General features: G+C 49.9%; 6 protein-coding genes across 6 annotated transcripts; 3 read left to right on the top strand and 3 right to left on the bottom strand.

The window, feature by feature from the left end:
- Positions 1 to 26: 26 nt before the first annotated feature.
- On the bottom strand, positions 27 to 1,928 carry N7482_005047 (uncharacterized protein; the record flags this gene model as incomplete). Its single annotated transcript, XM_056687172.1, has 1 exon — positions 27 to 1,928. The coding sequence occupies one exon, from the start codon at positions 1,926 to 1,928 to the stop codon at positions 27 to 29; it is 1,902 nt and encodes a 633-aa protein (XP_056542727.1).
- Positions 1,929 to 2,525: 597 nt separating this feature from the next.
- N7482_005046 (cupredoxin domain-containing protein) lies at positions 2,526 to 3,840 on the bottom strand (the record flags this gene model as incomplete). The annotated part of the gene is made up of 4 exons (XM_056687171.1): positions 2,526 to 3,146; positions 3,207 to 3,275; positions 3,336 to 3,371; positions 3,442 to 3,840. The coding sequence occupies 4 exons, from the start codon at positions 3,838 to 3,840 to the stop codon at positions 2,526 to 2,528; spliced, it is 1,125 nt and encodes a 374-aa protein (XP_056542726.1).
- A 2,882-nt stretch (positions 3,841 to 6,722) lies between these two features.
- N7482_005045 (putative phenol monooxygenase) lies at positions 6,723 to 8,928 on the bottom strand (the record flags this gene model as incomplete). The annotated part of the gene is made up of 5 exons (XM_056687170.1): positions 6,723 to 7,114; positions 7,170 to 7,626; positions 7,681 to 7,703; positions 7,763 to 8,540; positions 8,593 to 8,928. The coding sequence occupies 5 exons, from the start codon at positions 8,926 to 8,928 to the stop codon at positions 6,723 to 6,725; spliced, it is 1,986 nt and encodes a 661-aa protein (XP_056542725.1).
- Positions 8,929 to 10,216: 1,288 nt separating this feature from the next.
- On the top strand, positions 10,217 to 11,230 carry N7482_005044 (SNARE domain protein; the record flags this gene model as incomplete). Its single annotated transcript, XM_056687169.1, has 4 exons — positions 10,217 to 10,262; positions 10,319 to 10,773; positions 10,828 to 11,107; positions 11,157 to 11,230. The coding sequence occupies 4 exons, from the start codon at positions 10,217 to 10,219 to the stop codon at positions 11,228 to 11,230; spliced, it is 855 nt and encodes a 284-aa protein (XP_056542724.1).
- Positions 11,231 to 12,235: 1,005 nt separating this feature from the next.
- N7482_005043 (flavin-containing monooxygenase) lies at positions 12,236 to 14,325 on the top strand (the record flags this gene model as incomplete). The annotated part of the gene is made up of 8 exons (XM_056687168.1): positions 12,236 to 12,512; positions 12,590 to 12,783; positions 12,839 to 13,003; positions 13,056 to 13,221; positions 13,273 to 13,341; positions 13,395 to 13,567; positions 13,618 to 14,086; positions 14,138 to 14,325. The coding sequence occupies 8 exons, from the start codon at positions 12,236 to 12,238 to the stop codon at positions 14,323 to 14,325; spliced, it is 1,701 nt and encodes a 566-aa protein (XP_056542723.1).
- A 157-nt stretch (positions 14,326 to 14,482) lies between these two features.
- N7482_005042 (uncharacterized protein) lies at positions 14,483 to 17,178 on the top strand (the record flags this gene model as incomplete). The annotated part of the gene is made up of 9 exons (XM_056687167.1): positions 14,483 to 14,488; positions 14,651 to 14,834; positions 14,885 to 14,939; positions 14,994 to 15,093; positions 15,166 to 15,280; positions 15,329 to 16,281; positions 16,336 to 16,430; positions 16,482 to 16,765; positions 16,820 to 17,178. 9 exons carry the CDS (start codon positions 14,483 to 14,485, stop codon positions 17,176 to 17,178), a joined length of 2,151 nt encoding a protein of 716 aa, XP_056542722.1.
- Positions 17,179 to 17,326: the final 148 nt, after the last annotated feature.

Below are 17,326 nucleotides of genomic sequence, written 5' to 3'. Positions count from 1 at the left end.
CTCAGCAACGGCTGAGGATTGGTGATTTACATCTCCATGTCCTCATCTGAGCCCGCTTTTGATTGGTTTCTCGGTGGTTGGTACGATACTCCTTCTGATGGCTCCTTCAATGGTCCTGTGGCTGGCGCTAGAGTTGACACGTCAGATAGTGGCTGGGTTGTCTGTTGAGTTGGCGCTTGGATTGAAGCCTGGGCTGGTTTTGGTGACGGAGGAGGAATTTGAACTTCCATATATGCGGCATGAGCTGGTTCTCGAGTCGGTGTTTGAACAGACAATTCAAATGCCGGTTCAGCAGGCGATGAAGATGATCGCTCCGTTATTGCTGGCCCCGGTATCCGAATAGGTGCTTGAGCAGGCGATTGAGTCTGAAGTTGAGCAGCGGCGTGGTGCTGCCGCTGATGCTCATCATTCATCAACTTCCTTCTTAATACTTTCTCCATTGTCTCCAGGTATAGGATATCGTTTGCAGTAGTTGTCTGCTGATGCAGCAGGTATCGCATAGCTGTCTGAATGCCCGAGATGGCTTCCCCTGGCATAGGAATGAACTCTTGCGGTGGAAGATGAATGACTGGCTCATCAAGAGTAGAAGTATCCACGGTTGGGTTGAACCAAGTTGTGTCATCTGCCTGATCAATAAACTCCTCCTCTACAGGGTTTAGCCACTCTTCAAGGGTCTTCGTGGAAAGACCACCTCGGTTATACCTGATAACTTTGTTATAGATATCGGTCATATCAGGCAGCTTTGGCGCAGTCAAGTACTGAATTGGGGGATCAACAAGTGTGCTTTTGCGAAACGCTTTGTAGACAGTCCCGTTCCCAACATCATGTCGCCAGTTGCGCGTTATCCAGCAGAGGGCGTGATAAAGACTCATCATTTGCATCGGGCTTTGGCCAGAATCAAAGCCGGCTAAGAGATATCCAAGCCACTGTTTGCGGTAATGCTGTTTGAGATGGTGGATTATTCCGAGGCGAAGGGGCTGATGCTCTTTCGGGCTGTTTGCAGGAAACGTCTGGATGTGTATATTTGGCGGTGGGGGTGTACTTTCCAGGGCAGCTTCGTGGGCATGGAAGTTGTCCAGGAACAGCAGAACTCGCCGGGAGCCGATATGCTCATAAAACATTGTCAACCACTCCGACATGATTCGAGTGTCCAGCCAAGCCTGTCTGTTATAGCGCCACTCGCACCCCATAGCCTTGAGATTGACGCCGCGAAGAGCATTGGGCATCTCCTTGTGGCCAATCGCCCAAATAGGAATCCGATCAGACCCAGTACAGTTCGTGCACACAATCAAACAGATATGCGCCCGGTCTTTTCTGAGTTCGTTTGGGGCAGCAGGAAGAGCATCGAAGGGTGCTTTGCGCCACAATAGACCAGTCTCGTCCATGTTATAGATATCCTCTTCCTTGAACTCTCCGCAGATTGTCCGCAGTGCCTGCAGCTCTTTGCGCTGGTTCGGTGGAGCTGCTGGGAGGGCACCGTCATGTTGGCCCTCGCTTAAGCCAGCTTCGAAACGTCTTTTGAATTTCGATAACCAGCCTTGGCTGAACTGAGGTACCGGATGACTAGCATATTCGGTGATTTGGGGCCAAATCTTGCGAGCCTTGTTGCAGATGACCTCGCCGGTGACTGGTTCGCCATTCTCCCGGGCCTTTTTCAGCCACTCGGACAACGGCTGTTCCAAGGCAGGCCACTGTGGTGGTTGCTGTCGGAGCGAGGAGGATGCCGGTCTAATGTCAAGGTAATCGTATTTTTTGGATAAAATGAGCGAGATACTGGATTGAGTCAGTCGCCGGTTATAGGTCTGCTGGAACCAGGCAATACAGGATGCATGGGTTGGACGAGGTTGTTGCGACTGGGACCAGGCACGAAGGGCTTTTTTCTGGACTTCAGAGATGCCCGCGCGGCCCTTAGACTGTGGGGTAGTCATCACATCCAAGTGGATCTCCCCAATGGACGATAAGATAGATAACGCGGGGGGTCTTGGGGCGCTGTAAAGGAGGCGCTCGGAAACACTCGCTTGTAGGATAACTTCGGGTTGGGGCGATGAGACAAACGAGAGAATTCGCGTAAGCGGTGACTGCGAAGTCTTGGCGTCCCTTATGCAAGCAATTGCCTGTTCCAGAACGGCAATCTTGGATTGGAGGATATCGTTAGTGAGCGGGAATCCAATGGATAAGTGGTTTCAATGACACAAATAAAGTTCAATTGCATTCACTTGAGAAAATGAAGATTTGGAATGGAGAGATTATAGTATACCTCTTGAAGGCATCGCCCGAGAGTGAGATTCATCTCTTTGTCTATTCCCGAATAGAAAATTGAGTTGTTATTTCTTCATGAAAGGCAATACTAAACTATGGGTGTATCAATATAATATAACATGTATAAAGTATCAGGTAAACCATCACAGTCACAGAGAAAGGAGGAATGACGAAAGATATAAAATAAAATCTCCCACTTTGTCTCTGCATCAGCAGAGAGCCCCACCGTTTTAAACCATCTCGGCCGAGCAGCAAAACGCCGATCCCTACTCCCCTCTACCTGGTAGTTGATGAATGATATTATTTGCTTCCAATTCGGTTGGGCCACGAATGTAGCGGGCGTTCTGCGGGATCTCCCAGTTCCACTGGCCGGAATTTTGGCGCGGAGACGAGCCACCGAACGAGACCGAGTCCGGTGCAGGCGAGAATTGGCGCATATTAGGATCTGGGCTACCCACGAAGGTGACATCGGTACCAGGCGGGTTCGGTGTGTTGCTGTCGAGCTCACTCTTGCGGTTTCCGTATGAACCGCCCTGGGTGTTGAACATTGCCCAGCGTGCTGTGCGCTCGGTCCGGCCGTCCTGCGAGGACATCCATTGGGAGTATGCGCGGTTGTGACCGAGAACAAAGAACAAGATGACCAAAATTGCAACAAATGCAACTGCTGCAACCACTATACCAGCAATTGCACCACTACTCAGACCTCCGTTTGCGCCGGATGAGCCACTGCCAGTTGTTGCGCTGGACGCTGTTGAGCTCGACGTTGTTGAGCTCGAGTCGGCGGAAGTCGACCCACCGCCTTCGGCAGGCATAGACTGGCCAGGGACCAGCATATAGGGGTAGGTCAAGGCTCGTTTGTATTGTGCTTCAAAGGTTTGGCTCGAGTTCTACGGCCAAATGTCAGAAGCCATCCTAATATTGTAGTTCGACAGAATCGTTAGACGTACCGGGTTGATAACGCCCACCATTCCATTTTGCAGGCATGAGCCGATCGCAGTACAGTAGAAGAACGTTGGCTACAAAATCGTGTCAGATATTATGCCCAACAAGCCAAAGATCATCTCATTCGATTTTACCTTGGTATCATTAACGATCAACGACCAGGTCGGCGCCTTTGAGTACCAGAAAAATTAGTCGATCCAATTTATAGGTCGCTGGGTACCATTTCTTCCTGCTACTTACCGGTCCAATAAGCTGCCCATCGTTCTCACTGAAGGTGTTGAACATTCCAGAAAAGAAAACCCCCTCACTAGCTGGCACGCACGGTGCGTCGTAGTCTGCCTTGACGACGGAGTGATTTGTCGGGTAGAATTCAAAAACCACAACATCTCCCGGGTTGGCGGTGATGTTATGGGGGACATAAGCGTGCGGGTTTGACTTGGGACCGACTTGAATGGTATGCGTGGCGCTGCCGGTCGAGGTCGTCGTGGTCGATGTCGTCGTGGTGGAAGGCGTCGAACTGCTGGCTACCCCATAAGTGGTCGTAGTAACAGTCCCATAAGAAGTATCTTGTGCGCATCCCAGTGTCGCCAGAATGATCGAAACCAGGAGCGGTCGGAGTGCCTGCCGTGCGAGCAGCATCCTGGACGGGGGCTTGGCAATCAGAATTCCTGAACACTGCAAGGCCTCAAGGAGGGTGCGCAGAGAAGAAGAAAGAAAACGGAGTACTGAAGGACAAAAAGACCATGGGGGCGGGCAGGCCCTACAGCCCGATCAGGGCTTGGCGGAGAGTACACGGCTGAACATGACATGTGTCGAAACATGGAGTGATAACTTACCGCTAGCAACTGATAAGTTGCTAATGGGCCTACAGTCGTTTATATTTCATATGTAATTTAGGATTCGTCAAGAAACTAGGCTTTGTAATAGCCGAGTATCGGACGCACGCAGGGGGGATTTCATCATCTTTCCCCCATCTGATTTTCTTCCTCAATCAATCAATCATTCATTTTGAATTAGTTCCGTTTGATCTCATTCGTTGTCTTTGCATACTAGGCTATATAGTATCAGCTTGCTGCGATAGTTATGAGCCCGATAGCCCGTTAATATTAAAGATACGTACCGATTTGCCTCCATCTTTGTGTCAACGATAGCTTCCGAAATTAATTAGCCCCTGAATCGTTACGTAGCGGTAGTTTAACTAACACTAAAGGATGGCGGGTCCTGCTTAAAGACCCTACGAATTAGCCTGATTTGTATATAAAGATAACGATTTACGAGAGAGGTTAAGCGTTAAATATGATTCCCTGGGACTAACGGCTCCGGTCGGAGGCTAGGTCGAAGGAGATTAAGGAATAAGGTTAACCGCGATATAGTAGACCAGTTCGGCCTCGATAAGGTCGAAGAAGATTACGGAATAAGGTTAACCATGATATAGTAGACTAGTTTAGCCTCGATGAGGCTAGAAAGAGATCAGTATTAGGTTAACCGCGATATAGTAGACCAATTAGGCCTCGATAAGGCCGAAGATCAACGAATATCGAAAAGATTCAGTCAATTAAGCTATAACGAATATCGGTCAATATAATTAGTCAAGAGACAACGAATATCGAGAGATTTACCTACCGAACTAGGTGAATTTTGATGATGGCTAGCAGTGTATAGCTATCTAGGGTGATTTCTGATGGTAGCCAGTATGAGAAATTGTTTCGTTTTGCAGCGAATCGCCCGAATAGCTATCCACTAAGGGGGTGTATCGAAACATAGAGCGATAACTTACCGCTAGCAACTGATTAGTTGCTAATGGGCCCACAGTCGTTTATATTTCATATGTAATTTAGGATTAGTCATGAACCTAGGCTTTGTAATAGCCGAGTATCGGACGCACGCATGGGGTATTTCAATATCTTTCCCCCACCTGATTTTCTTCCTCAATCAATCAATCATTCATTTTGAATTGGTTCCGTTTGATCTCATTCGTTGTCTTTGCATACTAGGCTATACAGTGTCAGCTTGCTGCGACAACATGCTTTGTCTACGTGATGTGTATCTCTTGTCTGCGTCCATCAGACTGACATAGTCCAGCCCTTCGTCGAATCCCTGAAAGAAAAAAGAGCCATCAGCTTCCTCAACAGGGCAGAGTCAGCATGGCCCCGCCACATTTAGTAAATCGTCGCCCCCACTAGCGGCGCACTTGGGGCGTTGTTGGTGCTCTATTTGGCAGGTCTTCAGCCTGCCCCGCGCTACCCTTTTCTTATGCTCCTGCTGGCCCCCAAGGAACCTCGGTCAGCAACAACGAAGAGCAATACCTTCTTGTGATACCGTCGCTTTTTGGATTATTGCCAGTGTCCCACCCTTCGGCCCAGATTGATGATAATTCCGGAATAGGTATTGGTGAACGGACTACGACACAAAATTCAATCCAAGTACTGTTTCAAGTTCTCTTTGAATTTTTGAACTGTGGCCCCTCCGTGTCATATGTACCTCGACAACGCCAAGTGCCGTTCAACTGTCCGGTTTCACTGCAACCCTCGCAAATGCAGTCAGCACGGCATTCCTCGGCAGCCATTGGACGGGCTGTGGCCACAACGTGGTCGGCGCATGTCAGCACAGAACTGCGTGTCGCCTGATAAATGGAACAAGAAATTATATTCCCTAGGAGTGTCTGAACTCGGTCTTTGTTCAACTTGAAACGCGATTTTTGTCTTGTAGTTCGATCGACCACCTGGAATTAGGGTGATTGCATGAACTCCGAAGACAAGGCAATTGCAATGTGTGCGCCTGCCAACCCACTCGCCTGGTTCCCGCTGATCCTGCAAAAGCCACTCCAGCCCAGTGGCTGGCCATGTGGCCAGCCAAGTAGAATAGATTAGCACAGCCTTACAGCCCGTCACCGGGTGTCCATTATTTCCTCCATCAATCATCCACGTCGCGCCCCTCCTCGTAAAATCGGAGGTCTGTGCAGACAGGAATCCGCCCATCATGACCCTCGTTTTTGGAGCTGAGGCGAGACAAACCCTGTGCGATATGGCTTACCAATAGGCCAACCATGCCGTGAGAAATTCAGCTGCCCCTTCGTGAAGAAAAAGCTGGTCGTAATAATGTACACCGGTGCTAAATGTACGTGGTGCATTCTGCCTGATCGTAGTGCGCTTGGGCTCTTCTTTAAGAGACCGTCAACGACTAAATCATTCATCGGAGTTCAGCGATAAGTCTCCTTAATTTCGCGTTGATGCCGGAGGCTACTTACTCGAACAATTCCGGGCTATTCGATAATCGCCAGATATACTTCGACATGCGGAATACTGTAACCACTTGCAGGTTCTTCTGAGAGTCCAAAATGCATGAGAAATTGGGTAAATGCGGAGTGTTCAAGTACACATTGTCAGCATCTGAAACAGAGCTTTGAATATTTTCTCTTGCGATCATTATTTCCAGACCTCCAAGCGATATCTCAGTCTACGATGTATTATGCACTCTCGATATAGGATCTGGTTTCCCTAATCTGGTTGATTTCCATTCGTTCATGCCTCAACTCTGCGAATCACTCCACTCAGGTAGTTCTCTATACGCTTCACGTTGGCCAGATCGGAAATAATTCCAATATACCCATCAGGACGAACGACAGCCAGTGCCCCCTTGGCTGGGTCAACACCGTAAATACCGTAGACATCATCCATTTCATATCCACTGTAAAACGACATTTCTGCATGTTGCTTCACTTCGTGCGGGATGTCATTCCACATGAACTCCCTCGACAAGCGTGGGTGGATGACTACTTGCTCCAAAACCGACTGGGGAAACTGTGTGGTAATGGCACTAAGCGCAACGAGTGTCTGGGAGGAGATCCCTTGTGGGTCCAAGAGGTCCGAGGAAGCCAGGCACAAAATCCGGAAGCGACCAGTAGATGCAAAGTCTATCTATCAGTCAGCGATTTGCCAGGTAGACAACGAATGCGCTTTCGTTCATACCATCTTGGAGATCACGCCTATTACCATCTGCATGCCGAACTAGCCGCACATTCAGCAGTCTTCGACCGGGTCGCAAAATTCCAGACAGATAATCTGTACCGCTAATTGGGTTATTACCACACTCTAGAGAGCGGCTCACTGCCACATTCTCAGGATACTCGACTCCGCATCCACTAGTGAAGCCGTTGCCTCGGCTGAATACCTCGAGAAACTCTTCATGGGTCAACCCTCCAACGCCGTCCTCGGAAGCACCGATCTTTCCAGAGAACATTGATGAGAATGCACGATCAAACTCAATCAGCTCCTGTGCAATAGTGTGACGTTCAGTGTGATATGTGTCAAGGAGAGGGTCCGTGTATCCGCTAGCACTTGCAGGTGTCAGTCCGTGGATAGAATAAGCTAGCTTCCAAGCCAGGTTGTATGAGTCCATCATTGAGACATTCATGCCTTGGCCCGCCTATCAATTATTAGCTCCATTCACGAGTGGTTGGATAGTGTTTCTGGTGTTTACCTTTGGGCTATGCGTGTGACAGGCTGGAAACATGAATATTAGCAAACCGACACATGCCTTGGCTGGGAGTCATGGGACATACCATCTCCTGCAATGAAGATCCTGTTTACACCCTTTGAATCTTTGACGGAGAAGTTGTCTGTGACACGCTGACCAATCTGATAAGCAGCCCACCAATCCACGGCACCGCCTTCCTTTGGCCGAATATAATAAGGCTTGAATGCGGCTGCTGCATGCTCAAATATGGTCTTTTCTGTAACCTGACTTCGACGGGCCCTTGCATCGGCCGTCGGCGGAGTACTTGTATCATCCGTCACTTGTTGATCATGGTCCGGTTTAACGTCGCCCGGCACTTGCACGTACAGTCGTGTCAAGTAGTCGCCAGTCGCAATGCGCTCGCGCGGAATCACCATGACCGAGCCAGCGGGCGAATGAATAGCACAGCGCCGGCGAATATCGGGAAAATCTGTGTCCACAGTCAAGTCGACTACACCCCAAATATGATCCAGGGATTCGCCCTCCAATTTGAGTCCCATGGATCGTCTAACCACCGAATGGGCGCCATCGGCACCCACCACATATTTTGAGCGAACAGTGCGCCGTTGACCCTCCGTCTCTATCTCGACCAATACAGGGAACTCCGCATCTCCCGCCTCGTCAATTTTCACATCGATGAGTTTGGTATTCCGCTGCACCCCTCGTTTTGAGTAGCGAAGCAGGTCTGTTGCCAGAATCCGCTCAATTCGGCCTTGGTGAATTGTGACTTCGTGGGGAAATCGTGCAGGTACAGCGACATCTTGGACGATCGAAGTACGCTCGATGATCTTGTCCTTTTTGTTCGACGGGTTCCAAAACGCCACCTACATTGACAGTCAATGGGGGGCTTGCACTAGATAGATGGGCCGAAATCACCTGCCACATTTGACATCCCTCGCTTAAGATCTCATCCACGAGGCCAAGCGACTTCAGTACCTCCAATGTCCGCGGTTGAAGGCCATCGGCTTGGCCTGACTTCAATGTGGTCGGCTTCGCGTCCACGCACAGCAGGGACTCGTCGCTTAATCCGTATCGGGCCAGCAAGAGCTCGAGCATGAGTCCGGCCGGACCAGCTCCGACAATGACTACCTCATACTTCTCTGTCTTGCCTCCTGATTTTATGGTTGGCGTGAGCCGTGGTAGTGGCGGTGCGAAGGAGGGTAGGACGCGTAGCTCGCGAGATGCGGCAGCATATTCCGTGAAGACGGGCATGGCGTCACCGCGATTGCGACCGCCGATTATGGGCCCTGACTAATCTTTGGGAATCTGCAAGGCACAATCTCAAAAGCCAGGTGATTAATTTACGTTTATATATTCTGCGGGCGTGTCCTTCGATTTGGTGAGCGGCAGGTATGGAGGGGAAATGTGCTATGCGGCCCAGCATGAATTCCGCAAGAGAGCAATGGATGGATACCAATGGGTCCGGGTGGATCAAACCAAATTACATTGCCGAGGACCAGTGAGGAGGGAAGGTGGATCGCCGAGCTGGCGAATGCTGTGGATTGGTGAGGTTCAAGTAATCATTCAGTAATAGCCGTCGGCCGATGACTGGGGCGTCTGGAGAATTCCCGAGGGCGCAGATTGGTCGACCAACACCAGAGCTCGGATGTACGGTGCGCGGGTACATCCGCGCCTTGACAAGGTCATATGTCCAGGTGCTGTAACAGCAGGATCGGAAAGAGTGAGTAGGGAGGATAGTCATACATATGTGATGCGTGATAAGATTCAAGCTACCCCTAGACTGTCTCTCATCTATCCTCAATGCCCTATGGCTTCGTTTAATCATTCTTCAAAATCACGTCCCGTCCCAATCGAAGTAGACGGTCGCCTGCGTGAACCACATTGATGCCAGAGGACCAAGGATCCTACTTTTATTTGCCAACAATGGTGATGCTGGGGGACCCCCAAAATGATCGTCCAACGTCCCAACCAAAAACGAGTCATAATGTTGACCATAATTCGCGAAACGTTCGTGCGAGTGCGAAGTCAGCGCGATCTTGCCTTGGGCATCTAGAATGTACGAAGTCTAATTTGCATCGTTTGAAAATTACTTCGCAGCCGTCTTCAAGGAAAACTTCTATAACTCGCAATCATTCTCAGCAACGGGGCGAGGACTACTGAGACTGCGAAATGAGGCTCAATTAATCGCGGCGAGGCTATTTTGGGAATGCCGTTGATTGGGGGCCTCGTCCAAGCGAGATCGGCAGCCCAGTACACAGCCTTGCTGTCCATGACGATCCGTCTGTGCAACACCGCTTCCAGCGTCGTAAAATTCAGCAATCTAGCGCATGGTTGCGACCGAAGCTCAATTCGATCGGCGAGGCTGATGATGTTGCTTTAGGCATCCGAATTTTACCTCCGGGCCTAGCGGCCTGCAGAGAGGTACCTATATTTCTGCCTTGGACCTTGTAAAGCTTGTCCGAACATTTAATTGCAACCAGGACGTCCAATCTCTCAGATTCAATGAGCCATCTTTAGTTTTTACTATTAAAGCGGCATCATGAACGATTACAGCAGGGACGTTGAACTGGGCCAGGAGCAATATGGTACGGCGCCTGTCATTGATGATTAGGGTCAAGTTCTAACACAACCTATGATGCAGCCCTCCAAGACCGAAGTAATATGAGTGCAGTACTCAGAAAGCGTCGCAAAGTCAACCAGGAGCTTCAACACATTGCCCAGAAGCGGGGGCAACTTCATCCTGCCCAACAAGCTCTCCTGGACTCGACGACTTCACAACAAGATTATGACGCTGGAGTTCGTATTGGTTCGATCAAGGAAGAAATCGCGGGCTCCTTTCAGCGAGTTCGCGGTATTGTTGCTGAGCTCAAGCGGGATGCGGACATGACCAATCCACGCATCCAGGAGCAGGTGCAACTTACAAGTGAAAATGTCCAGCGGCAAATTCAAGCATACATCCAAGCCCAGAGGGATTTCGAAGACAAGCTTCGGTCGCAGGTGCGACGGCGGTATGAGATTGCACATCAAGATGCGACGCCTGAGGAAGTGACCGCTGGTGTGGAGAATATCATTCACGGCGGGGAGCAGGCATTCAAGGTATGTCATGGTTGTGATAGAGCTCTCTTAGTGACAGAGCTGACCTTAGCACAGGTCCATGGAATGCGAACTGCCCAGGCGACCGAGATCCAAAACGCGGTTTCGCAACGATCCGCCGCTATTCGCAAGATCGAGCAAGACTTGCTCACCCTCAGTGAAATGTACCATGATGTTGGGGCTCTGGTTGAACAACAGGCTCGTCCCGTGCAAAACATCGAGCAAAAGGCCGATATCACGTACCAGAACAACAAAAAAGCCAACGAGCATTTGAGCAAGGCAATCATCAGTTTGCGCAACGCGAATAAATACAAGTGGTGGATCTTGCTTGTGTGCAGTGAGTAAAACCTCATTTCTAGCCTTGGTTGAATCTAATGATGTCTCAGTTCTGATTGTTGCAATCATCGTGGCCGCATACTTTGGAGCGCTCTGCAGCACTGGGCACTGCCCAGGTCAATGACGGAATCTGCCACCAGGATGAAGATCACGTTGTGGCTAGCGTTAGATAATAATGTGTAATTTAATTCAATGAATTGGAACCTCTTTCGAGATGATGCACTCCAGAATTGATTGATATGTGGAGGAATATCTTAAATCTTACCCGAAGTCTGTTCTCGGTTTTGGTAACCGATGTAGAGGCGAGGAAATGATTCGGTACTCTTCCTTCGGAGACTCGGCGCTTCAATGGCCACTAGTTGTCAAGGTCCAGAAAAGCAAAGGCATTTCGGCAAATAGTTAGCGAAGTCTACGAGACGCGGCAGTGTAGTAGGCCTCAGTGCCGAGCTGAGGGATGGACTGCCGGATCAGAGTGCAAATGGAGACCAGCAAACGGAAGATAACATCATCCGGGTGTTCTGCAAGATGGAGGGACCCTGGGCTTATCTCGACATAACCGAGGGCCGTAGTAGGGGACTATGACAAGCCATTCCCGGTTCAGACGAGAGGAACCCCCGCAATTCGAGGTTTGTGGGGTATTGTCATTGGGGGATTCCCGAGTAGCCATTCACATCGAGGCCGCGGCTCACCCCCCCCCCCCCCCCCTTCGAGTACGACAACGACGACCGTGGGTACTATGGTTCGGTACATGCAAAGAGTGTTATCGCCGAAGATTGTGGATCTCCAAAGAGGTTTCTCCTGTCATCCAAAGGAAGTCAATATGAGTCAGACCGGGGAGGATGCTTCGATATACTTTGATTTTCTGGTCATTGACCAGATTTGGACACAGTAGCATTGTGATCTGGGTAGGGCTCTAGCGCCATTCACAAGGAGGGGAGAAGCGGAAAGCATTACGGGCATTATTTGATGCTGGCTATGGCTTGGATGACTGATAACCCGGAAATTGGCCGCCTTTTACACTGCTAAAGCTGCGAGGTGTTGTTGTTAGAGGGTCTATTCTTTACCATAACTCCCATTCCTCTAGTTTCTATTATTTCTACCCAAGCCTCTCACTCCATTTCCAACAACCATGAAGCGACTGTCACGAGCCTTTAGTGGTACCCCCAAGCCCATTCCGTCAAAGCAAGATGAAGTACCTGCGCAACGTACCAAGAAAATCGTGGAAGAGCGTTCCGTCGATCAAGGGCGACCCCTGAGAGTGATTGTTATTGGTGCCGGTATCTCTGGAATCATTGCTTGTATCCGGTTTGTGCAAAGGATTCCAAACCTTGACCTGTGCATCTATGACAAAAACGCGGACATTGGAGGAACATGGTTTGAGAATCGCTACCCAGGATGCGCATGTGGTATGCTGTCTTGAGATTCGCTTGTGAAACCACTTCATATTGTGGAGGCTATGTTAATACGACTATTCCATGATTAGATATACCCGCCCACACCTACCAGGCCACCTTCGAGCCCAATAAAGAATGGTCTTCATTCTATGCCACCTCACCAGAGATCCACCGATACTGGAAGCGCATTGTTGACAAATATGGATGTATGAAGTACATCAAGTTAAAGCAGCGGGTGGATGAGGCAACTTGGGATGATCAAAACTCAAAGTGGCACATTCAGGTCAGTTAGTTTGTTCGCCGTGACATGGAAATAGGACTGACCCAGCCCCGATCAGATCCACGATGTCGATAGTGGTTCGACGTACCGAGATCAAGCCAATATCCTGATTCAAGCGACCGGTGCCCTCAACAATTGGAAATGGCCAAGTATTGCCGGCCTCCACGATTTCAAGGGCAAGTTGCTGCACAGTGCCTCTTGGGATGAGGATTATGATTACTCGGTATGTTCCGACTCAACCTGACATTCATGTTCATCCCTAACCGTTCTCACAGAACCAACGCGTAGCTGTAATTGGCAACGGATCGAGTGGCATCCAGATTGTTCCCGGAATGCTGCCCAAGGTGGCCCATATTGACCACTATATGCGTAGCCGGACTTGGGTGTCTCCAACATTCGCTAGGGAGTATATTGATAAGCGTGGTAAAGGATTGGAAAACTGTAAGTCAGGTCGATATATCAGTTGTGACTTTCTTAACATACGGTTCTCAGATATCTTTACCCCAGAGGAGATCGAGATATTCAAAAACGACCATCAGGTGTACCAGAACTTCCGCAAAGGTAAATCGAAGTCTTTTGAAACCTAATGTTCAGGACTCTGACTGCATGAACAGAGGTGGAGCTTGAGTTACAGTCCGTTCATGGGGCTACCCTTATCGGGCATCCAAAGCAAATTGGAGCCCATGAAGAATTTATCGAAAACATGAAGCGGCGCTTGGCCAACAAGCCCGAGTTGGTAGATGAGCTTCTTCCTTCGTTTCCCCCGCCTGCCGACGCCTCACCCCAGGTCCGGGCTATCTCGAGGCATTGACGGACGAGAAAGTTGACATAATCAAGTGCGATATCGTCAAGGTCGACGCGACAGGTATCCACACTGCGGATGGTCAGCACCGAGAGGTTGATGCGATAGTCTGTGCTACTGGATTTGACACAACCCATACTCCACGGTTCACCATCAAAGGACGAGATGGACTTACTCTCGCAGAGCGATGGAAGAAGACTCCAGAGACCTACATCTCGGTCGCTACTGACGGATTCCCCAACTACTTCATCTGTTTGGGACCTAACGCTGGTTTGGGAGAAGGGAACCTCCTGGTCCTGATCGAGAAAGAGCTGGACTACTTCACAGAATGTGTGAGAAAGATGCAGCGCGACAACATTCGCGCTTTGGCTGTGAAGGGAGACGCTGTCCGACGCTTTACGCAGTACTGCGATGAGTACTTCGCGGGCACAGTTTTCAGCAGCAAATGCCGCAGCTGGTACAAAGGCGGGGCTGAAGATGGGCGCATCGTTGCCCTATGGCCGGGTAAATTATTACCCTCTGCTTGCTGGTAGCTGCAATTACTAACTACAATAGGGTCCTCCCTTCACGCGATGAAAGTATTCGCAAACCCCCGCTGGGAAGACTTTGACTATCAGTATGTCAACGATAACCCGACCGGGTGGTTTGGCGACGGTTGGACCGAGAATGAGAAGCTTGACAAGATCAACGTGGACTATTTAGACGATGATCAAATTGATTTCCCCCGGCCCGTCCACGCGTAGAAGGGCCTCGGAAGGAACGCAAGGTTTTGGCCCGAAGAGGGGGTATGTGAAATTTGTGTTGACCAGAATATCGCCTACTGGATGCAGCTGCAGCCCGATCACGATCTGCATAGTCCATTCGGATAAGAAAAACTATCTATCGCAATAAGCTTCATGTATGCATGTAGGCATCCCTGCCGGTGGAGCAGCGCGGATCCGAGGTGGTGATATCATCAGCGTACCGAGCCATACCAGATATATTACCAGGCTTACGTACCCCTACAATATCCATAAGTAAGCTACGGTACTTCCCGGGCCCATCAACACGCCATAATACCGATACCAGTACGATCGACGACGGCAGTGCTCTCGTCAACTTTTCCCCCAGACTCACTCCTCACTCCGTTTACCCCGGATCTCCCCTCCTCCCCGATGGACCAATATGAAGCCCGCCGAGAAGCACTTTCGCTGCACCATATGTCAGCGGGGCTTCACGCGCATTGATCACTTAAAGAGACACCATCTGAGGCGTATGTGCCCCGCCCTGCTGCACCCCCGATTCGCTGCTCAGTCTGGACAGATTCCGGCCAAAAGCCCTACTCTTGCGTTTTTTGTAACGAGTCTTTTGCGCGCTGGTACGTACATTGCCCGTTTCCTTCCGAGATCCATATCTTACTCTTGCTCCCTAGCGATAACCTGCGCGACCATTATGCGGATTGTGCCCAGCGTGGGGATCGCCAGATCCCCGAAACAGGACAGCGAGGTCGGCGGAGACATGCTTGCCAATCAGTAAGTCGATCCACTTTTTTCGAATGATTGCCTGTCATTTCGGTTCTTACTGATCGGTTGATTACCAACTAGTGCACCGCGATGAAACTGCGCTGCGACGGCAACACCCCTTGCGAATCTTGCGTTAAAAGAGGCTTTATGTGCACAAACGCCAATGGGTCAGGTCCAAATGGCAGCTTTGAGGATGGTATGGATCCGTGAACAATATAATTGCAAATGGGGCTAACCATTTCAGGATCATCCCCGCCGAAGCCCCAAATGCCTCCAATATGCAGACAACCGTCGGATCGCGGATCCATCAAATTCCTCCTGAATGGCGGCACAGACACCTTTACCGAAGGCTTCAGGCTTCCTCCCCGCAGTGATCGAGGACGGGACATGGTATATCACGATGAAAGTGCGCTTGAGGAGGCAAGTACAAACGGAGAAATCTATCCATATAGTGTACCGGGCGATCGGCCGGACTTCTCCCCAGGATTTGTCGGGTCGGACCCCGCGAACCTACAATTCTTTCAAGACACGTTTCTGGATTTCTTCAATGGGCCTTTTGGGGAAGCTCAGAAATCCGGGGAAAATTCATATACGGGGCAGGTGGCATACCCAGCAGCAATTGCGCCGAGGCAAGATAGCAACTTAGCCTTGCCAGCCGATCAGGCAATGTTCGAGACTGAGCGACCCTTCGCAATGGCTATGGTGCAGTCTATTTTGGCACGAGCATGGACGGTTCCCTTGGACCCCAAGGCCCAGGAAGAGATATCAGCGAATCTGAGCTTCTTGCTGACTACGGCGCGCATACACAAGTTCACCTCGCTGTATTTCAAGTACTGGCAACCTAGCTGTGCCATGATTCACATCCCCACTTTTGACCCAGAGACCGTTGCGCTGCCTTTGCTAGCCGCGGTGACATTCTTTGGGGCAATGTATAGCTCTGATCAGAGGGAGGCTTATGTGTCAAAGCGGCTGCTTGATTTTGCCGAGCTTTTCATCTTTTCAAGTCACATATACTCCCCAGAGAGTGAAGTGGCAAGTACCTTTTCAGGAACTCGAAGCACCGAGGATGAAGCAAACGACTGGATCAAGTTCCAAAACTTTCAGGCTGGTTTCGTGATCACAATTGTCCAGTACTGGGCAGGAAGCCTTACGTCAAAAAACCGTGCGATGGAGAATCGATTCAGTGAAATCGTCAAGGTAAGATGATACAAGCCCGATGAAGGCTCACGTAAAATCTCACTATTGCATTAGGTAGCCCGTCGCTTAAACCTTGTCAAGGCCAGGCATTCACCCAACGAGGAGCAATTCGAGGAGCACTTATGGATTCAAACAGAGTGCCGTATTCGGTACGTACCTCTCGGTGCTCATCTGTAACTTCCCCATCTAACCATTCGCAGAACGCTTAGCATTATATCACTACTGGACTGCGCCTTCTTTTTCTACCAAAACTATCCATGTCGCTTTACGTATGCGGAGATAGAATGCGAATTACCCTGCGAAGAGGCTCTTTTCCGATCCCCGCATCCATTCACGGATCCAAAATTCCGCTTTACTCGCGACATTACCGTATATGGGGCCTTCCAACATATGTTTGAGTCGCCTACGGCCGACAGTGATCAAGAGTCACCTTCATCCCGCAAGATTGATCTGACGGTCCTGGACATGTTCATTGTCATTCATGGTATGCAGCCACTCTCAAATTTTTGTGACCGAGGCTAATCGTTAATTGACCCAGTTCTGTTTGCTTTTATCAATACACATATGACGCTCGTGGGCCTACTCAAACGTCAAGCCCTTGTTATTCAGGCTTCCCAGGCTGAAGGTAATTGGGACAAGAGCATGATTCCCGAAGATTCAATTTTGGGCTCAATCCGCACCGCCTTGAATCGTTGGCGCGATTATTGGGTCGCTTTGAGCAACAAAGTCCCCAGTGACGAGTGGGCATCGATGGGTTTCTACAAGAACGGGTACAACTTCTGGCTCGTGTCTCAGTTGTTGATCACCAAGAAGGATGCTGTCGATGTGATTATGCAAATGGAAGTGCACTGCGAAGACAAACTAGAGAAGTTGAAGGTACTGTTACAGGATGAATAGGACCAGATTCCATGGAAATCTGGGCGAGAGCAAAATAGAACCGGACGATGATCCGGTGGAAGGCGTTTGGTGACTTGCACTTTTTTTCCGCTTTCAAGGCGCTTTGATTTGGGGCGGGTGGGCTGGAGGCCCTGGCGTTTACAACACT

This window comes from Penicillium canariense (genome assembly GCF_028826845.1).
Source record: "Penicillium canariense strain IBT 26290 chromosome Unknown utg000003l_segment0_segment0, whole genome shotgun sequence".
NCBI classification, from domain to species: domain Eukaryota; kingdom Fungi; phylum Ascomycota; class Eurotiomycetes; order Eurotiales; family Aspergillaceae; genus Penicillium; species Penicillium canariense.
Note: the sequence above shows the minus strand (reverse complement) of the source record. Positions and strands in the feature narration are given on the sequence as shown.